Source organism: Emydura macquarii, unplaced genomic scaffold (genome assembly GCF_026122565.2).
Source record: "Emydura macquarii macquarii isolate MOO-44397 ecotype Brisbane River unplaced genomic scaffold, CSIRO-AGI_Emac_v2 contig_2890, whole genome shotgun sequence".
NCBI classification, from domain to species: Eukaryota; Metazoa; Chordata; order Testudines; family Chelidae; genus Emydura; species Emydura macquarii.
Window position 1 is genome coordinate 5020031 of NW_027133027.1, and position 23479 is coordinate 5043509.

At 39.7% G+C, this 23479-nt stretch overlaps 1 protein-coding gene across 1 annotated transcript in view; it reads right to left on the reverse strand.

The window, feature by feature from the left end:
• Positions 1-23479, reverse strand: part of JARID2 (jumonji and AT-rich interaction domain containing 2) — a 300414-nt gene that overhangs the window by 98164 nt on the left and 178771 nt on the right. The window contains 1 exon segment of the mRNA XM_067568345.1: positions 18353-18494. Within this exon segment, the coding sequence (XP_067424446.1) occupies positions 18353-18494 (142 nt within the window).

A 23479-nucleotide genomic window follows, 5' to 3' on the forward strand; every position in this document is an offset into this window, starting at 1 on the left:
TATGGCCACGTAACAACATTTTCCAATTGTAGGGACACTGGAAAACAAGATCTGTACAAAAATAGTGACATTAATAAAAAGGCCGATAACTGCTGCAGGAGCTCCGGTTGCAGGGGAAAGAGAAGAAGGAGCGAGAATTGCGGCTAGCAGTCTCCATGGTAACAGTTAAGGATACAAGGCAGAACTTGCATGGGAGATGGAAGTAAGGATGCTATCAGCAGATGCTGATCTGTAACATAAAATACCAGCAGAGGGTAGTAAACTAGAGGCCACACAGGTGATAATTCCCCAAAGTCTCAGCTTATTTAAATCAAAATAAAGAATAAATGGAGAGAAGAAGGTAATGAAGTAAAACACTCAATAAAAACAATGCAAAGCACGACCACTGATGGCATAATGATGATTTTTCAATAAACATACCCTAACGTAGGGAAAAAACAGGCGTTCACAGTAAAATGACAAAAACTTCACTAAGTTTCCATTAGAAAATAGAGTTCGTAGGCATAAACCATTAGCCAGACTCTCTCAGCAGAACTGTAAACTGGAGCATTACACCAGCTGGGGTTGGCCTATTTGTTTTCAGCTACAAAATGATTTTTATATTAATATCAGACCCTTGGGATTTAAAACCTGATGAGATTCCATGAAAGACATTTGCATCATCATTCTAGTTCTGAATCAGATTTGTAAAAAAATACTTAAAAAAAATAAAAAAATAAAAAAATCTTTCCCTCTAAACTATGAAAGTGTTGGCGAGGATAGATTCAAAGTCTCTAATCTGACCAGGACCCTGTCCCCCTCTCAACTCCATTATCCAGTCCAGTCACTTGAGAGCAAACACTCCCACCTCCCCCCAGTTTCAACCTCCTTTCATTAAAAGCTTTTACAATGTTCCTGCTTAATTGTTCTTGGATACAAAAAGGCTAACTAACTGAAGTGATTTTTCCAGACTCAGCAAAAGTTCACATCCCCACTTTCAAACTGAAAGTACATGCCAACCACATATTGGTGACACAAACACTGAGTAGCTTCCAAATCAGCCACAAAAAAATTTAAAAAGATCAATAGTCTTCCACTAATATAAACTATAAAAAGCTGATCTTCAAATCATTTTTAAAACTAAAATTCAATCTTGCTACCTTAATATTTATTTAGGATTGTAAGATCATTGGCGTGGGATCATTTTTTCTTTGAGTGGGTGTATTGTGCTTAGCACAATCAGCTCCTGTGTCCATGACTGGGATCCCTAGTGAAATTCCAGTGAAAATTACATTATGTGCAACCTTCAGTAGCAACTCTACCCTAAACAAACCATTTAAAATATAATAAGGTTTCCAGTACTATTTTCCTTGATTTTTAGTTAAAGATCTTGTCTACTAGCTCTTCACTTTACTTCCCTTGCTTGGTTAGGAGCTGGAAGCACGTACTCAAGGGTTCTACATCTCTTTTCTTGAGCTAGATTGAAAACTCTCTCTCTCAATTACCAAAATACTTAGTCTCTGTAACAGTTTCAGTAGCAAATGCTGTCCGTCACTTGTTTAGACAATACATGGACTAATGAATCACCTATATATGGGATTACATTGCTATGATTACAGTCAAATGCTCTGGGGACTGTTGCCAAAGCTTTACAGCACTGGGGGTGATTGGACCATACAACAAAGGCGAGGTATTGCCTATGATCTCGGTTTACTTTAACACTGTGGAGGTCTATAGATGAAGCGGTTGGGACTGATGAACAGGACTGAAGACATTGCTGACTCCATCTAAAAGGGAGTTTTTATAAAAAGCTGACTCAGCCAGTTGAGATCAAGTATAGGGGGATCACGTTCTTGCTCCGTTCCTGGTCTTTTTGGAACTATGAAGAAAATGCACATTCATTTTCTTTGGGACTAGAACTACTGCCCCAAAGAATCAAGACTAGAGACTACTGCATCTGCCCTTTCTATTATTCTGGGATTTCTTGGATCAGGGCTTGGGGACAATGGAAGAAAAGACTGGTCTGATGCAAGTTCCTTTATGATCTGCCAGTTTGTGGCCTATTGCCCTATAGTCAGGTGAAGAAGCTGTTCTGCTTCTCACAGGATTTGTCTACATTAGGAAAAGGAGGTAGACCACCTAAATTGAGGTAAAAGATGTTAACCTGTGTCAACACTAGGGAAAGGTCAGGATTAGCTAACGTGTTAACCCAAACATTACTTCAACATTTTTTCCTGTACTAATCTAGATAAGCCCTGTGGGAGCAGGGATATTGCCTCTAGTCGCACAGCCCTTTATCACACCCTGCATTCAGTCACAGAATTTAAATCTAATCAGACAAACATTTTTTATTTCAGAGTCCTCCCCAGCCTGGCTACTAACCTCCCTCTCTCCTCAGACAAACATACCTCTGCCCTCATCCTCTTCCTCAGCCCTACCCTCTTTTTCTAGCCTACTTGCCTCAAAATACAAACATGCCCTGGTATCCACCATCCTAAAAACCACCAACCCTTGATCCTACCAGCTGCTCCAACCATTCCTGTGTCTCCCTTCCTTCACCTTCTCCCGCTTCATTACATCAAGTTCAAGTTTCCGGTCTTCATCTACACAGCCCTTCACAATTTATGTTTAACCCACTTATCTATCTGCACTTGTACCTGTGACTCCTGGAAGTTAATACCATATTGCAACACTGGCTTATTACTAATTCAGAAACAAAGTAGTATCTACTGAACTGAATCTTGTCATGGCTTATTTTTCTTTTTAGGTATCGATAGTCTTGACCTAGCTAGCTTATAAGATCTTCAGAGATCATAGACTGAGGTGGTTTGCTTGCCACAAATATACCCAGTGAAATTACATGCAGCCTACCAAAATGTTGTTTTGCTTGGCATATTGACTTTGCCTCCTTATTGCTTGACATAGTTAAAGATTAGGAGCCCAATATTACCATATATGTGCATATGTATATCCTGTGACTGACTCAGTTGTAGGAGCATCATATTTCATGATGTTTCAATGGGTGGTTTTATCCCAGCAATAACTGTCTCCTTTCCAGGACCCCCATTTTACATATAGGGAATGGAGGCACAAAGAGGTTAAGTGATTGCCCAGAGTCACATGGGAAGTCTATGGTACAGCAGAGGATTGAACCTGGTCCCCAAAGTCCAAGGCCAGTGCCCTAATCATCCTTCCCCCACTACTGCTATAGGGAAGAAAATATACATCTGAAGCTCCTACAGCATATCCCCCTCCCCTCATTTCCTAATGCTTTAGAATATTGTTAATGACTGGCTTTATTTTACCTCATAAGACTAAGGGTATGTCTGTACAGACGGCAGCAAAGTCGCCGCCGCCAGATCAATCTTTCTGGATCGATTGAGCGGTCAGTGTACACCCGTTCAATCCATCAGGAAGTTGACTGAGTAAAACTACCTCCTCAAGTAGCGCAGTGCAGTGAAGACGGCACGCAGAAGGGAAGCACAGCAGACGATGGGAGTTTTGCAAGCTACTCTGCGTAACTCCTGTTGACTGCTGCCGAATCGCCAGGTGAGTGTAGACCAGGGCTAAGTAAATGTAGTTTGAGCAAATTCCCTGGTCAACTGTTTTAGCTTTTTAGGGCTCTTTTGTTTGTTTTGTTTTAGTAAGATTTTAATTTTCTGGAATTTTTTTTACTTCTCTTATTTCAACATTTCATTCCTGCCATAATTATTTTTATTGATCCATTTTATCCTTTTAGCTCATGTTTTATAAACACCAGATGAAGAAAGTTGAATGAATTTGGATGAATTATGAAAGCTGGATCTATGCTTTATGGCATACAAAGCTTTCTTATTTGCCCTCTGCCTCCCCTAAAGTACGTAGAAGACATGTTAATGAAAAATTCTTTTCCGGGGTTGTGTTTAATTTCTGCAAGTCAGTATTTAATCTCCATCCTTTAATTTATTGGAAACATGCATGTTAAAGTTGTGATCTTCTGCATGATACAGTTTCCATGGGCATTTTGTTTTCTTCTCTCTGACAACTCATTTTATTTTTGGGGGCTGGAGAGGGAAGAGTGAATGGGTGAAGACTGTGTCAATTATTTATATTTAATTTTATTCTTCTTTCACGAGTGCTGCATTTCCTATATTCCTGTGGTAGGGCAGCTGCTATAAACAATATCTATCTCTAATCATGCAATGTTGGCAGTGTACTCCACCTCCAGGTTCATGTATTATCTTAAAATAAAGTTAAAGAGCGGTTCTCTTTTCTCTAAATATTAGCTTTAAAACTTCTGCTTTTAGCAATTTATTACTAGCACTTTGCTATAGTCCTAAAATCTAAATCCACCTAACTGAAAGACCACTTCTGTCTTTCATGATTCTGCAGGAGTTGAGATCAGTGGAAGAACCTGGGCTAATAGTTTAATTGTGAGGGGGGCTGCAGACAAAATGCTTTCAGTGAAGACCCTTAGGGTACGTCTACACTGGAATAAAAGACCAGTGGCACAGCCACTGCTGGTCCAGGACAGCTGAATCAGGCTCGCAGGGATCGCCGTGTGGGGCTCAAAATTGCTTTGTAGACATTCGGGCTGGCACTGGCTGGGGGGAGGGGTCCCAGAGCCTGGGCTCCAGCCCTAGCCCGATCATCTACCTTTTACAACCCCACAGCCAGAGCCCCACAAGCCCAAGCCAACTGACCTGGGCCAGCCACCAGTGTTTAACTGCTATGTGGATGAACCGTTAGGATACGTCTACACCGCTATAAAAGAGACCCGTAGTGGAACCATGGTTGGCCCGGGTCAGCTGATTTGGGCTGCAGGGCTATGAAATTCTAGTGTAGATGTTCAGGCTTGGGCTACACTGCAGGTGTACATGCGCCTCATGAAAGCAAGATCAGAGTCTTTTAAACGCCATCTTTTAAACTTTAAGTCTTTTAAACGGTGTCCATCAAGGCCATCCATGCATCCTATGCCTCTTCGTGCTTTTATACAAAGGGCCTAAAGTATGGAGCAGCCGCAACTCTCCCCCAGCTCCTTTGCTGACTCCCCTGGCCGAAGTGATAGCAAGTAGGAAGACAGTCTCCAGAGTGAAATGACCATTCTCTGAGGGCTCAAACAGAGGCCTCGTGAGTCTCAAAAGGATGATGTTGAGGTTCCCGGTGGGAGCATATTGCCAGACTGGTGGGAAAGTATGTAACAGACCCTGGAGGAATGCCATTTGGAGTACCCCATGTGGGGTGCTTATATGGTTCTCAGAACCATGTTTGTGTTTCATCCAGCTTCATCTCTTGGAGAGTCATCTTTTGGTGTTGGGGGTGCAGTGCTGGACTTGTTGGGGTCATTATCGAGCTAACTAGTGCCAAGGTCGTCAGAACGGGAGCCCCATGGCATTGAGGTTGCTGGCGCTAATGTTGTTGGCTCCTTCTTCTCTCTGAACTCCAGAGTATGGTGTCTGCCCAAAGAAACGTTGGCCAATGACAATTTCTTTGGCTCTAATCTGGTTGTTGGCATATCCTCAGTGTGAAGTGATCGCATGGACTGCTCTAGCAGATGTAATTTGTGCCACGTTTCCCAGGACCCACAAGTCTTCGAGGAGAAAAATCAATGCACAGGTCACCTGTCTTGGATGTGGCTTTCTCCCAATCAGAAAAGGCTTCAGCCACATCTATCTGTATGGGGTATGAGGCAATCACAGGACAGGCAGGGTTTGACCCATGACAGTTTAAGAGTCCACCAAGAATCACAGTGGTTTCTGCAAATTGCCTCACCCCATTGTACAGTAAATATGGGGGAGGGGAAGGAAGAGAATGCCAAAGAGTTATAGTTATTCTTCTCTCTCTCTCTCTCTTTTTTTTTTTAAACATCCAATTCAAAATGGTGGAGACGATAAAGTTCTTCACTAATTTTTGTGAAAAACAGGTGTTGAAGCATTCAAGAAAGTAGAAAGTCAGACATACACTAGGCTGCATCTAGCTGCCACAAGCGGTAGGTAAGAGGGAACTCAAGGAGGGTCTGCTCTTTATGCTCTGGCAAAGGGCAACAGACCTAGCTATTCTAAAGATTCTGATCTCAAGTGCATGAGGCACGCACACTTCTGCAGTGGGACCTGCACAACACATACTTAAAGAAACATCTTTGGCTCCTTTTCCCACCAACCAGCCTAAGTTTGTTCTGACTGAGCTCAAGATGGTAACATTCCAGGCATGCTGCAAAACTTATCTGTTCTCTCAGGCTTTTGAGAAGAAAATGGACTAGGGAGGGGTAAGCAAGTTCAAATGGATAGCACTTTTCTAATATCTTACGAACAGTGGTGGACCGACTCGGGGAGGGGGGGGGAGAGGAACAGGAGGGGGCCATAGCCCCTGGGCATCGGCCTGGAGGGGCGGGGAAGTTGGGGGTGGCCAGGCCCTTCACGTGAGCCATCCCGGAGGGAGTGGGGCTGGCTGGGCTGGCTGGGAGTGGCAGAACAGAAGCAGCAGGCTCTGCAATGCATGCACCTTCCTGGTGCGCACCACGCACCAACGTCCACCCATGCCAGAGTGAAAATTCACCACAAACCTTAAATTGTTCCAGTGGTAAATTATTCTCACTGTTAAACAAAAATTGAGTCTTATTTCTAGTCTGAATTTATCTGGTTTCAACTTCCAACTATTAGATCTTATGATGTCTTTGTCTATTAGATTGAAGAGCCCACTATCAAATATTTGTCCCCCATAAAGGCACTTTTGGATTGAGATCAAGTCACCACTTAACTTTCTCTTTGTGAAACCTAAACATAAGGCACATTATCCACTCCTTTAATCACTAGAAATCCAGCCCAATAGCCAATTATTGTTTTATTTATAACATTTGGTATTTTAACATACATGTACTACATGAAAAATTCTATCCATTTCAGGTTTTCTAGAAAAAAAATCATTTGTTTCTAAATACTCTAGCCTCCATTCCTCCTCCCTCTCCCCCCCCCCCCCCCCATGGTTAAATGCAATTGTTCCTTCACTACACAAACAACTAATGTAAATTTGCATAACCCTCTCAAAATTAGAAGTAGGTAACTGAAGTACCTAGTCTATAAACAGGATTACAGTACATGGCAGTGAACAAAAACATATTGTACTTTGTTTCCACTAGTTTTTCTGTATAATTATTCATTATACAGAAAAGGGGGAAAACTTGAGGTATTAAACTATTCCCTCTTCTGTAACTGAGCCCCATTACATCACTGCCCATTATTTATTATTCTCTACATTCCACATCAATCTGTCTCTCACACGCCACGCACACACACACGCACACACAAAAACCTCATTGATGGTTTGTGTGCAAAGTGTTAATAGTCAAGCATTAAAGAAGCTGTTCATCCTTAACTACAAACACAGTTTATCCCAAAGGCTCAACCATATTACTCTGGCAAATTGAATTTTTTCTTACAATAAGCTAAGGATTTAAATACAAACCCATCAGCTGTTAAGTGAAAACAAAACCTCCTAAATTAGGAAAACAATCCATACATACTAACAATCCTCACAGGCTCAACTGTGAGGCTCAGTTGACGGTGAAGTGGTGTGAGATTGTCTGAGGAAAGGTGCTATATAAATAAAAAGCTTTGTAAGCCACACAGAAATGAAGAAAACCAGGTTGATTCCTTGTACGCTTGCATTACACACACAAACCCCTTCCCTCCGGATCCCTCAAACCACAATTTCACTTCACTTCTCAGGTGACGTCTGCTTTAGAGTGTGCACACAGACCATTAATTACAAGTAAGCCAGTATAATGAGATCACATCTGTACACAGGAAACTAAGAACACACACAAACACAGAGTAGAGCGCACTAGCTGCTTTACTTTTCCTGTGATTCATTTTAACATTTAATATGGGTGGCTAATCAGATCATATATGCTGGTTTATGAGACAATCATCTCTGCTATGTCAACCAACTGAAATTACAAGCACTGACTGGAGAGTGGAACTTCCAGAGCTTAATATACAAATAAGCATTCCCTACTGGAAATGCAATGGGCATGAAATTTAGTGACTGCTGAACACTTTTAGCTATCCCTCCCCTGCAACTTCTAGTTGAAGTTCCCCCAATCATACTTTCATTTCTTCCCCCTTCCCACAAACAAGTATTGACTTGTTCAAAATGAACAAGAAAGAAAATCTCAATTGTGTAAGTATTTGAGAGAAAAATTAAAATCTTAAGAATGCCTACTAAACGTGTGGATTAATTTTGTTACAACTAGAATTTGCTAATTAAAAAATACAGCCTTTTATTAATAATGCTGCACAATAAAAGATAAATGCATTTATACATTTGACAATTTTCTACAAATATGTTTTATTTGGGCCAAGTAAACACATACCCACCTGATTACTAACATCAAACAAGCGAGATGCTAACTCCAAAAACTAGAGGATTATGTGCTGTTTAGACTAAACTTGTTCTGCATGAGTCCTTTCTGAATGAAGTAGCAATTCTGTTACTAGAAAGTGTACAGTCATCATTTTGCACTGCTATTCAGTGACAGCAGACAAATTCCTAAAGCTACCTTTAAACATTCTGAAGAAATCCAGCATGATGTCTCACACTACTATGAACAATACTCTGTTAACCTCCTCAACGGAGGATCGCAGCATTACCTGAAATTAGAGACTCATCCATGTAAAAGCATTTAAAACCTAATGTAGGCTTTTTTCTTCTCCCTTGGTGATTAGAAAAAGCAGGCATTATCTTTCATTGAGTGGCTTTTTTAGAACTTCTAGGTCATCAATCTGTGAGGATTGGTCTCAGTATTTTAGTGTCCTGCACTACAACCATTTGACAGGGTTTCAAACCATCTCCACAAACAGGATTGAACAGACTAAGATTGCTTCTGCTCACATAGGAACTGGAATGCAACTCGGTCAACAACAGATTTGGTGTTTTTAACAAAATATTTTAAAATGTTTAAGAAAACCTAACAAATACAAGAACAAAAGCAATATTTTTAATTGCCACATTTTTCTGCCAAAATATTAGAATAATTTTGGCACTTATTTATTCATATATATTTGGAAAGTGACACTGCTATTACTAAAAGTAAACCAAAAAATCCTCATGCAAGTGGTCCTTTTAATAACATACACAAGAAACCAACCATACATTTGTTGGCAAGACCAACAAAATCTTTATAAGTTAACCAGATGTCACAATAATGAAGATAAGAAAGACTTCTAGGTATCTAGAGATTATTTTAAAAGTGATACAATATGGCCCAAGTTTTTCAAAACAGCCTCAACCCAGCCTCTAGTGGCACGCACAATTCAGTTGCTTGTATGCATTTTGAGACACTGCGCAAAAGTGCTGAGATTTGCATGTGTAAATTTAGCAAATTTAATATACAAACACACAAGCACTCTCAAGTAAACTGGAGTGATCATCCCATGCATAAGTGACCATATTTTGAAAGCATGGCCTCATGTTCTTATTCTTCTATAAATTAGATTTCCAGTGGTTAGAAACCTTATGAGTAAAGCTTTACCAGGGTGGATTGATTTAAAATTGAGGTAATTTAAATCACTGGTTTTAATAATGAATTAAATCAGAAAGAAAGAAAGCTTGATTTAAATAATCCATTTTAACTGTGTTTTGCATTTGTACTTTTTAGTTATTTTCCTAAAGAAAGGTTGATTCTCATCAGCTGGTAACTATTAAAACATGTTGCTTTGCAACTAAAGATAGCCTATGCACCAAACCTGATGCTTCTTTTTGCTAATCAGGAGGATACACTACATCAATACACATTTATTTAAGTTTAACTTACATTTATTCCAATTTTTATTTTGTACATTTTTATTAGAAAATGATGAATTATGCATTTCTTATTTATTAGATGATTCATTTTGTACTCGTGATATGTGTTAAAATCTATTCAAAGTGGAACTGAAATTGAATTAAAATACACAAAAACAGCATTTTAAATTTTTTATTGAAAAAAACTACCTTAAATGTGCTGGATACATGGGGAAGGGGGGAATTTTACATTATAACTAATTGATTTATTAAACAAAGAAGGTATTATTTGTAGTTAGTCTACTGAACTGGTTGTTTCTGGCTACCATGTTTGTCATGATTTTAGAACTAAGAGATCTATCCTCTCATACCTAGTTTTTATTCAGAGACTGGAAGAGGAAACCAAGCTTTCCAGCTCACAACTGGTTTATTAACTTTGAGTGAACTAATCATTGTAGTGAACTCTGAATAAACTGAAATGAAGAAAATAGTCTCCTGCACCTACAGAAAAGGCTACTACAGTCAAAAACTGGTTTATCACTCTAATAAACTCTGATTTCAGGACCTTCGCCAGTGACTTCCACCAATTCAGTGGTTTGAAGTTGGCAGCAAACATACACTGTTTAATATTATTTTTTGTATTTTTAATTATTTTTGTAATTTAAATTAAACAATTTAAATTATTTTATGCTATTATAATAATTTTAGGTCTTAACATTTTAAATTTATATCACATATGATTTTTTTAAAAATCTATTTAAAATTAAATTAAAACGTCAATTGAAACAAAAAGCTGATTTAAAGAATAAATCCCTTGTTTTAAAATACTGATTATGAACCCTGAGCTTTACATATATATTTCCTTCCCTTCCTACCACCATCAAGATGGGACAATGGAAAATTGTAGCATAAGAAAATTGGAAGTTGTGCATTTTTAGTGCTTTTCCACAATTTCTGCTATTTTCTACAGAACACACAAACACACGTGTGAGGTTGGGGCTCATTTATTGTAAAGACAATTATCTCTGCTTCCCTGTTAACTTGGCTTTGCAGAAAAACTCTCCAGCCAATCTACAGCAAAGGTGTTAGCTACCTTACTAAGGCAGTAACTTCAAATTCTAGTTGGGCTAATATTGTTGAGGAACGTCAATAAAGTTTAAACAGAGATAGCTATATCGGTAAACTTCCACCCCCACCCCACTCCCCATGTGGCTTTATTTTCAGTGTAGTGTATGTTGCTTGGGAAAGGGTATAAAATAAGCGTGGGGGAGGGGAGAGGAGAGGAGAGGAGAGCTTCCCTTATACCAGAATTAGAGGGTCCATTGGGGGGAGGGGAGGGGCACAGAGACTAGTATAACTTGTGAAACTGTACTATGTAGACAAGGCCTAAGAAATGCTCATCTGGAGTCATTTTACTGTTTTAGATGATAGCCTTTATAATTTCCCTTTCATTTTTGCTCCAGGGTAAGCTCGACTCACTAGCTCTTTAAAGCAAGATTTTTGTCACACAGCCACAGCAGGAAGATGATTGGCCTTCTGTGCCTATTCATCCTCATAGGAAAAATCTATTTCCCAATCTTTCCCAAAAATTTTTTTAGCTGAAACAATTTCCACTACATGAATATAGTGTAACAACCACTGCTGGGAAATGCTCACTCCCACTTACAACTGGAAATTGTAAAGTGGACCTTGGACACCCACTGCAGCATTTCCTTCTGTAATCTGAAAAATATGGTGTGTATATATTTTTAAATGAAAGCCATCGTGAAATGATAGGTTTCATGATTCTGAAGGAAGGAAGGAGTTAGAGCAGAAGAATAAGGACCAACGGACTTCAAAAAAAGACTAATAAACTCAGAATTAGTAGGTTTGGTCCCTGTGACGCTGGCTGAATTAGGGGGACCATTTATGATATTATTTAACATCAATATTTCAAAATTACAATAATTCATATGAGATAGGCCATGTCAAGTACCATTAGAAAGATTATAATTTTCTAAGTATGATGATACAGTTTATGTGCATGTGTCATATTTGTACTAGACATTATGGATATATTTGATGTATCTGTATTTCAATTTGTGCTGTGTCTGGGCAACAGCCCAGACTGGATGGCTGCAGCACTAGCTGCTTGATGGCCCATTAAGGGAACACAACGGTACAATAAGCCCAGGGAAACAACCCAGGGGCTACACCTTATGAGGCACCAGGACTTATTCATGTGACCCTGGACTCCATCTTATTATTTCTGTAAATTTCCACAAGCAGTGTGGCAAAGGCCAAGGGACATAAATGGCAGTTGCACCATATCCATTTGGTCTTTTTTAGTCTTTAGTTTTCAGTCTTCACCTACCTCTGGATCAACTCATCTACAACTGAAGCTGTGAAACAAAGGACTGAGACCCATCCAGGTACTGGATGTACACCAAAGGAACTTTACAAGCCTGCAGACTCCACAATTCTACTGAAAACCTGATATATATGGACTTTCAAAACATTTATATGTATCTGATTGCTTTAATAATTTAATATTTCTCTTATAGTTTGTTTCTTTCCTTCTATACTAAAACTTTAGATTTAGTTACTAAAGGATTGACTGGCAGTATGGTATTTTGGGCAAGATCCTAACTCATATTGATCTGGTACTGTGACTGACCCTTTGGAGTCCGGAGAACCTTTTTGGGAGCCAGAGACTGAAATGCAGTAAAGGGGGCCGTGTATATTTTGTTTTAGCTTCTTGATAACCAGTGTGGGGAATCAGAAGCATTGTTTGTGGCTGGTTGGGAAGTCTGGCTTCAGTGTCACCCAGCCGTGCTGGGAGAATCTGCTCTCCTTTTGCAGTCTGCCTTGACCTTGGCATTTTCAGGTGGCTACCCTAGGCATGGAGTGATCACAGTCCCATGGGAAGAAAATCTGCAAAAAAGAATTAATGAGAGCTAGCCATTTCTCAAAAGACAATAATTATGTCACAACAGGCAAAATTACAAAAGCTAAGGCACAAAATGAGTTGCACCTAGCAAGAGACACAAAAGACAATAAAGAGGTTTTAGAAAAACATTAGGAACAAGAGAAAGATGATGAAAAATTTATATCCATTACTTAGCTGGGTAGGCGAGCTAATAAAAGGATGACATCAAGAAGGCTTAGATACTTAATGCCTATTTTGCATCAGTTGTCACTAAAAGGCTTAATGGTGACCAGATGCTTAACACAATATTAACAACAAGGGAGAAGGAACACAAACCAAAATAGGAAAAGAACAGGTTAAAGGCTATTTAGATAAGTTAGATGTATTCAAGAAGGCAGGGCTTGATTAAATTCACCCTAGGATATTTAAGGAGCTAGGTGAACCAACCTTATAACTATTAACAATTATCTTCAAGAACTCATGGGTTGAGGTCTCAGAGGAATGGAAAAGAGCAAACATTGTACCTCTTTAAAAAAGGGAACAAAGAGGACCCCAAGCCTACCTCGAAAGATACTGGAACAAATTATTAACCAATCAGTTTGTAAGCACCTGGAGGACAACAGGGTGATAAAAAAAATAGCCAGCATGATTTTGTCAAGAACAAATCATGTCAAATCAACCTAATTTCCTTCTTTGACAGTGTTACCGGCCTAGGGGATAGGGAAGAAGCTGTAGAAGTGATTTATCTTCATTTTAGTAAGCCTTTTGATACAGTTCCACATGACATTCTCAAACAAACTAGAAAGATGTGGCCTAGATTAAATTACTATAAAAAATGGCTGCATAACTGATTGGAAAAAAATTTACTCAAAAAGTAATTACCAATGATTTGCTCTGAAAAAGGGAGGGTGTATCTTCTGGGGGTCGGTCCTGAATCCAGTACTATTCAGTATTTTCATTAACGACTTGGATAACAGAATGGAGAGTATGCTTTTAAATTTGTGAATGACACCAAGCTGAGAGGGGTTGCAAGCATTTTAGAGGACAAGATCAGAATTCAAAACAACTTTGACAAATTGGAGAACTGGTCTGAAAACAACCAGATGAAATTAAATAAAGACAAGTGCAAAGTACTATACTTAGGAAGGAAAAAAATCAAATGCACAGCTACAAATCGGGGAATAACTGGTTAGAATGATGGTAATACTGCTGAAAAAGAGCTGGGGGTTATAGTGGGTCACAAACTGAATATCACTCAGCAATGTGATTGTGATCCTTAGAGCCCCTTAGTGCCAAAGGGTTCACTGATCTGTTACACCAACTCCTATCAGGCCTGACAAACTCACTACACTTGATACACTACTTTCAAATAATTGACCCAAAAAGGGTTGTATGAGGTGTCTAGTGAAAGCTTGCCTCATGCTGATGCTTCTAAACACTGAGTGATGTCTGTATGGGTGATATTAAGTTGTAGGTATGTATTGAAAATACATTTAGAATCGGTGTCTCAGGCAGGTTAGACAAGCAGGTTTTGCCAGACAAAGGGATGTGCAATCATTGAGCCAACCTGTCTCCCGTAAAAATTAATCATTGTAAAACCAACACAAAGCAAGCCTCATTTGTCTGCAATGTCCACAGGAAAAACAGGTTGACAGGGAGATATGACCTCAACAGGGGAGAGCACACCAAAGTCAGAACCCCAGGGAGCATCTTGACTCTGGGGACAAAAACCGTGCACTTCGGGGTACAAGAACAAGGCCCCAAAATCCCTCGTCTCCTGTACTTGAGGGGGTAACCAGGCAGTGCAGTTTTGCCAATGAAAACGGGTTTCCAACCAACCTCTGTTGAAACACTGCAAGAAAAGGTCTAGGTGAGATAAGACTGCTTTAGACAAGGATTGTAGCCTGTTAAGTTTGCGTCTCTAGAAAACATATTACACTTTTGTTTATTTGGAACCATTTCTGTTTCCATTATCCTTACTCATTCTTTCTTAAATCTCCACCTTTGTTAATGAATTGATATTCTTGTTTTATTATGAAATCATCTCAACGCTAAGCATTAAGCAAAGCGTGAAACCTGAGTTGTAAACTTCCAGCTGCCTGTACACTGTCTCTTTGGGACAGTGATAATTACCTGATAATTTCTGTGAGAGCGCAGTGACACGGACTGGATACTACAGAGGAACAATCTTCAAGGGGGTCAGGGATTGGAATGCACCTAATATTAACCTGCAACTCATAGTAGGACCAGCAGAGCATCAAGGAGAGTATTTAAGTGGTTGAAAGGCTTGTGCTGTACAGAGGCACCGACACCCAGCTACCAAAAGAAAGAGTCCCTCACAACAAGGTAACTGACAGTCTTGGGCACCCTGAGCGATGCAGTTGTGAAAAGGCTAATATCAGTCTGAGGGATGTATTAACAGGAGTGTTGTATACAAGACATGGGAGGTAATTGTTGCACTCTACTGAGCACTGATGAGGCCTCACCCAGAGTACTGTGTCCCGTTCTTTGTGCCACATTTAAGGAAAAATATGGACAGACAGGAGAGAGTCCAGAGAAGAGCAACAAAATATGATAAATGGTTTTAGAAAACCTGACCTCTGAGGCAAGGTTAAAAAACTGGACCTGATTAGTCTTGAGAAAAGACGACTAAGGAGGGACCTGATAATAGTCTTCAAATATGTTAAGGGCTGTTATAAAAAGGACAGTGATCAATTGTTCTCCACATCCACTGAAGATTGGATCATTCTTGTCTTCAGCAAGGAAGATTTAGTTTAGGTATTAGGAAAAACCTTCTAAGTATCAGGATTGTTAAGTATGGGTGTAGGCTTCTAAGGGAGGTTGTGGAGTTCTTATCATTGAAGATTTTTAAGAACAGATTAGACAAACACCTGTCAGAGATGAACTAAGTATAGCTGGTCCTGCATCAGCTGGGGGGGATGGACTAGATGACATCCCAAAGTCACTTACAGACCTTCATTTCTATGACCCTGTGAACATCAATCAAATCCAGAGGGTAAGTGCATCTCCACAACTGTCTTCTTGGTAGCTTCACCAAACAGGACCCACTGAACTCTTCTATTCCATTTCATGCCATACTGCCATAGCTGCCACTTCAGCATAGCTCAGAGCCTGACATTTTTGAAGTCCTCAAAAAAATTCCCCCAAAAGCCCATGTCTCAGGCTAAAAGCAAGTGAAGCAGTACTCCATTTTCTAAACAGATAATCTCCTGCTAATACCTTAACTGTAAACACCGCCCAGAATACAAAGCATTGCCAAATATAGCCGGAACTACCAACAAGCCCAATAAAGTTCAGGTAACAAAGCCTATTTCAACTTCAGTAAGAAACGTAAAACAAACAATAAAAGATTTGTAAAAGTATTCGGGGAGGAAGGGGGGGAGGGATGTGTGGTGGGAAAAGAAGAATCCTTTTACAGTCAAATTTGAATTTAAATTCAATTAGAAAGACTTAGATTAATAAACTACGTAACCAGGAAGTCTTACGGCATCTGTCCTCTCACAGTATAGAAGATGGGTTCAAATTTTACAAAACCTCCTTCCCCTGTAACACACACACACGCGATAAATAATGACTTACTTATGCACATAGCTCAAATAGACAGTGCTATCAGACACTAAGCCTACTTTATTAAATATCACAAGTCCCAAAGGTGTATGCTGCACTATCTGTGTAAACCTTTACATTTGTTTCAGTGTGTATGCTGCTAGTCATAATGTGTGGCATTTCTAGAAGAGCAAGAACAATGAACATTCTAATTATGGGAGTGAGAAAATTGTGGATAGCCTGGGTCTGGCCTGTTCATCGTTTAAAGGCATATTTCAGCTGGCAACATGCCATCAGTCTTGTTCAATGCTGAGAAGGAACACTGAGAAGTTTGGCCACTGGAGGGTATTATTTCCTAAAATGTCATCAGCTCAGAAGCAGAGGAACAAAATGGTACCAGATATAATACAGAATGAAGAAAAGGGGGTAGAGAAATAGACAAGAGAGGTCAAAGAATGTGGTAGCTGGGGGAAAGGAGAATACAGAGAGAAGCAGCAAAAAGAGTAGAAGGGGGAAATCAGAAGGTAGAGAGATATACACAGAGGGGGAGGAGGAAAGTAGACAAAAAAATGTGTGAAAGACAGAAAACAGGAAGGTTCTATTTCAAGGTGAATTCCACAGGCAAAAATAATTGGGGTTTTTTTGTGGGGAAGATATTGGGGTGAAGCAGGAGTTTCTGCATCTCTAGGAGATGTGAAGTAAAACTGAAATGTTTCTCCCAGTTCCACAAGAGTCAAAAAAATAGGGATTTTTCTTTTTTTTTTTTTTAAATCTCAAAAGTATCAAGAGTCTCAATAGCTTATTTTTATTCCTTGAATGCCCACAAAATTGGAGTGGGAGTTTTCACATCCCTTAACTGAAACAGTGGTGGTGATGAACCATTAACAAAGGCCTCTTCCCAGTTATGTCAGTTGTTTGAATTAAATAGATACTGTATTTAGCAAAAATAAGGTTTTTAATGGTATTTCTAAAAACCCCTTTCCCTCTCAATTGTCCAGTTTTACTTCCTCAGTACTTGTGATGCCATTCAGCAGCAGGTGACCTCCCTTGAATCCAGGGGCTCATCCTCCTCCTCGTGGCCCTGGCTGGGCGCCTCTGCTTTGCTAGGCCAGAACCGCAGCCAACTCCGCACCTTGTGCCTGGGTGACTCAGACCCCTTGCTGGTGCTGGGAGCCCGCTGTCATTGCTGCCCTGACCACATTCCCTCTAATTCCCCAAAACTGTGAAAATTCAAATACATAAAAATGAAAAATAAAATGCTTAAAACCCACAATTTTACCTTACCAAGAAAAATAGAACCAATAATAAAATTGCTTTAAAATAAAAATTGATATTATCCATTGAAATTACAAAATAAAAATCAAATTCTACCAAAAGCCTATTTATAAGACATTTTTCAGATAGCCAACTTTAGTTCTTACTTTATACAAGAGAAAAAAAACCCCAGACCTCTGCATGCACTTTCAGCATATTTTCTACAAAAAATTGGCTTAAACCCTGCAATTTTAACCTACATTTTGCACATTTCGGAATTGGCCAAGATTGTAGCATAATGAGAGTTCAACGGGGATTTCATAACTGACTTCTAAGGAATAGGAGCCAGATTGCCACAGCATTCTCTCAGAGTAGTCTTTACAGACAATAACCCGCATCTTTATAGTGAGGCTCACTATACTGCTAGTACTCTCAGAGGATCGATGTATTTTAAACCATTTTAATATATAACCATTTTAACATTCAAAGTAAATCTAAAAATAATTCTAATATAATTACACTAACATATGCTGTTTGTTGAAATTACATTATTTGTACCCACTCAACACTGACATTTACATTGTCAGACCCCCAAAAATACAGAGTAAAAACTTCATTTAACAATCACACAACCACAGCAAAAGGACAGAGACATTTCCATGTTTTCTGCTGCTAAATTACAGAACACCCACTTTGTAAAGGATGCAGGAGGATGAGCCAATGCAAACATATCCTTAAAGTTGCTTGAAACACTACACCTAAAAATCTGCTTATGGTAAGGGAGAATTTGGCAACTCGAGCATTATTAATTAACTTAATTATAACCTTACGTTAAGCTGCAATACTAACCTTAAAAGATTATTTGGGTTCTAAAACACCACTAACCTTTTCCTTGATGGCCCTTCTTCAAAATCCGAAGAACTAACATCATTGCTAGTTGAGGACACTTGTGATGCATCGTCCTTCTCGTTCTCTGACTGTTCAGATCCTGGTCCTAATCCCTTTGATGGGCCATTAGTGAGAAGTCCTGCAAGAGTGAATCAAAAACAGTAGAAAATAGTCAAAATATGTATTACTAACACTTAATGGGCCAGGAGAAATATCACATTGGAAACCAACAGCAAACACAAGGCTCCAGAACTACTTCCTTGCAAAAATGAACGTCCCTGCCGATGATTATCTGGTCATAATTTTTCATAGAGGTACTCCAGTGAGAAACTGATGAAACTGCAGATCTTTAGCGGAGTGGAGAACTGCAAATCACGCATTCCAAATCAGTGTACAAAGGGTGAAGGGTCCGGGGGGGGGGGGGGGGGGGGGTGTTTCCAAACTGAAAATCTTTTCCCATCCCTTTAAAAAATGGCATAATTTTAGTGGCAAAATCTTATCTCTTTATTACAGAATTTGTACAAATAACTGTAGCTGGCATTAATAGGGGTCATTTGCATAAATCTTTGTATCAATACAGAAATAAGTTGTGGATGATTTCTATTTCTCCTCTTCATTTTATTGCTTCCAACCCTTGCATTTTATGATGTGTTAAGCACTGTAAGTCCTAAAGGTGTGGGTAACATAACATCCATTTCCCTTGATTCTCCTCCTATTTGTCTAGCCAAATCCCACTCAGACATAGTAGCTGCAGATGATGAGAGAAAACTACACATGGTAGGGGTGAATATGCCACAACCACCTTTTCCCCTCTGTGACTTCTTATCTCCACTTGAGCACCACCCTAGGCAGCAGAGCTACATATGTGGAGAAGAGCATTTATCCCTACATATGTAGATCAACCACCAAATTTTGCTTATCTTGCTCAGATAAGGACAGCATGATTTGACCCAAGACTTGATGCTGAGAAGCAGCAGTGGAACAGTAGCACACTAAAACCATTCACACTTAAGAGTTATTAAAATAGTGACAGATATTTTTCAAAATTTAGTAAGCAAAAATGATTTTTCTATGTTACCAGGTCAATATTCAGTTAAGGTTTTAAGAACTGATCACTGCAGAAATTCCAGTTTAGACTGTGAGAATACCACCCCTCTTTTCAAACCAACAAAATATTCCCCGCTTTCATTGTAGCCTCCTCCTTTGGTCTCTCTCCATTATATGCCAAGCAGCAGTAGCAGCAGCAATCTGCATACCATGTAGCAGCACTAATCGTTACCTACTAACAACAGTTCAAAACTAATCACAAACATTGTATGATCATAGTCCATTTGGAACTGCCATTGCCAGGAAAGCACTGTGCAGCACTATCAATACAATGATCACACTACTTAGTGCTCAACTGTGCACATCTTCAAAGCAGATCCTGAGAATAAATAGACTCAGAAAGGAATTTCCATCCCCATACAACCTGCTGTATATGAACTGGCATTAAGAATAGATAAAGGACAAAGGCCTTCTTACTCTCTCTTCCCCATTTATTCAGTGCTCACATTGACATTGTGAGCTAGTATGACACATCTCTTATTAGACTCAAACATTTTAGGACTTTTGACTCCACTCTAGCAGCTCTAGCTGGCCCTTTCAAACCAACCTAATTCAAGGGCTCCCTCATACCACCACCTGCCTTTTCTTCGAAGTCTGTACTTAGTCATTAATTTTAGGTTGCACTACATTTCTCTTGACTTGGAGCCAAAAGCAAATACATGGTGGCAACAGTTGAAGAGCTGCAGTTGTGCGTATGTTATTTTTAAAACTACTTTTTAACATCCCTTATAAAAACAGAAGCCTGGATTTCACTGTGGGGAAAAATAAAGGATACTTTTTTCTTTTTTTTTTTAAAGAGAGAAACTGCAAAGTAAAAATTAAAACTGAGTTAAGCACAGATTTATGTGTTTAACATCCTCACTAACTAGTCTGCAAGGCAGATACAACACAGAAATAAGTTATATGACTGTTTAAATTCTCATTTCCCTTTTCTTAAATCCCCTTAATATTTCCTGGGTCACTTAAGGTCTCAAACTGTGACATCAACAAATGCCAGAAATATCATTGCAACTCATCAAACCAATAGCATTTGTAACATCACAGAATGATGCATTCTGTGCTCCCTTCAGAAAGGATCAACAGGATTTCACAGAGGGGGAAAAATATTTTTAAAATCTTAATTAGATTTTACGTGCGCAGAATGTCCTCTCAGTGGAGACATTCAGCACAGAAATGTGGCTTTAACTCAGTTTACATTTTTGCTTTGCATTTTAACTTTAAAATGCTGATGATAAAATTTACAGTCTGTAAACTCCAGAGAAGTCTAAATTAAACATATCATTTGAGGCCCGATTTTCAGTAAGTTAACCATTATGAAAGAATTCAACTAGTTTTTCCAAAAGTAATATTTGTTCTGGAGAGATGCCATATGTCAATACCAGCAATGTGAAGTGTCTGAATCAAGAAAATCACCTCCTGGGCTGTCAACTCACTTGCATTTGGAAGATGATTTCCATTCATCCTCCCACACTGCCAAACCATTATTGCATTTGGAAGGTGAGCATGATGTGTTTCCCTCTTAGGAAAAAATATTGGTTCTCCTATTATTCCAACAAATCCCATTTATACAATGTTCTTTATCATAAAAAAGCTGCAATAAATCAGATAACCAATGTTAGCTAGCTTAAACAAAACACCTTGAATTAAAATCTGAAATGAGTCAAAGCCAGAGAAGTTTCTATAACTCAAGTATAAAACTGCTCAGTAAACTGGCCGTCACATTCTGGCGCTCCTTAAGTATATACTGCAATGTAAAATCCATCCGAAAGTGACAAAAGGCATAAATGACTGGAGCAAGGTTCACAATGGTCAGGAAAAGATCATATACCCCTTGCAGAGGGGAAAAACAACACTCTTAAATATGGTTCTGTTTGAAAAATTGCTCTAACAGTGGTATTGTGGCATTTATTGCCTCTTAGTGATATCCGTATCCACTTACATGCAAAAGAATGCACATTTTCCCTCCTCTTCCAACTGCCAGCTCTGCAATCTCAGCCTGGTCCCTCAGAACTGAACCTTCATTATTCTTCCATCACTTACATAATCAACAGTAATAAAAAGTGGTGCAGGCCAGATCAGGCCCCAGTAACACCTGCCTAAGCCCTTTGCCTTTAGTGAGGCTACAGCTACACTGACGGCAGCAAAGTCGCCACCATCAGATCGATTTCTCTGGATCGACTGAGCGGTCAGTGAAGACCTGCTAAGTTGATCCAGAAATCGACGAACTAAGACCACCTTCACAAGTGGCCTAGCGCTGCGTCGACGGGAACGCGGATCCCGTCAGTGTAGTGCAATGAAGACGGCGCAGAGAAGAGGAGCAGAGAAGTCAACGGGAGTAACGCATGTTTTTTGCATAGCTTGTGTAACTCCCGTTGACTGCCACTGAATCTCGGAGGTAAGTGTAGGCAGGGTCTGAGTTTGCACAAGAGTAACTGACTGGAATTTAAGGTTGGTCTACACTAGCAACTTATGTCGGTACAAACAACGTTGCTCAGGGGTATGGAAAAGCTATAACAACCTAACTCCCAGTCTAGACAGCGTTATGTCGATGGCAGGGCTTCTCATGTTGACACAGCTATCTTGGTTATCTTGACACATTTCTTGGGGAGCAGAATTGGCGTAGGCCCATTGGCGTAGGCAACGTCTTCACTGAAGTGCTGCAGCAGCACAGCTGCATTGGTGCAACTGCGCCACTGCAGCCTATTAAGTGTAGACAAGCCCTTAGTTAACAATTACGTTGAGGCAGAAGGAACAGAGTGCAGTTCCACCCTCAGACGTACTGGGATCTGAATAGCTAACAGGAGTAAAAAGCAGCCAACTTATTTTTCACCATTAAAGTTAGAAAATATGACTAATACATTCAGAGACCAGAGCAGCTGAGTGAAGTGATGTCCTTTGGCATAGTCATTTTGCAGAGCTGAACTTTCCATTAGCCACTGCTGCTTTCTGAGTATCCAAGAGGCAATAAAGGATCCAACAATACACCCAAGACATAAATGTGACTAGTGAAAAGTGGGCAAATACGACCAAAAAAACTGGTATTATCTCTTCCTTTTCCTCTAGCTGTTTTCACAAGTCTACCAGCATTACCCAGCTCTTATCTGGTGTGAGCACCAGCCAGCTAGCACTGACTCATGCCACATTCTCTGCTAGACACAGTGAAAATGAAACAGGTTTAGAACACAATGTCAATAATATGCTGGCGACGCTGCATCCCAAATTCTCTCATTCTTCTCTTGCAGACATACTTATAACTGAAGAGGAGGGTTGAAGCGCAAGAAAGAACAGCCACTTATCTTACAGTAAATCGAGAAGTGTTGTCCACATAGATTCTATGAGCATGGATCCCACAATTGGATTCTTTTGTCTAGCAGTGTCTGTTGGGGCCACTTTGGATGCCCTCCTCTACCAGAGGACATAAAAAGAAGAGTCCCAACTGTCCATCTGTTCCTTTGCAAATATAGAATCCCTGAGCTACAGGATTTCACAATAGTAGGGAAGGAGGACAGATTGTCAGACCCACATGGACAATATATCTCAAAGAATCACAGGTATTATAGGTAAGTCACCATTCTCTCTTTAAGTAACTATCCACCTGGATCCCATTTCAGGCAATTAGCAGGCACTTACCTCCTGGCTTGGAAGTGGGTTAAAGGAGTCAGATTTAAACAAGGATTGCAGGACAGTTCTACTACAATGGACCAATCTGTAAACCTCAATACAGGAATAGTGCTGGGTGAATGTTTGGACTAATCGCCATGTAGCCACCATGCAAATTTGTGTAACTGGATTCATAAGAATGCAGTAGTTACTGCCTGAGCCCTGGTGGGGTGGGCTGTAATGTACATAGGTGGATCTAAACTGGCTAATTTGTAAAAGGATCTTACAAAGTTAGCCCATTTAGACAGTCTTTGAGAAGATATGGCCTGACCCCAAGCCCTCTCTGCAGAGGTCACAAATAATCTAGATGAGTTTCTGGAAGATGTGTCAAGGTAGTATGATAGTTAGCCTCATCAG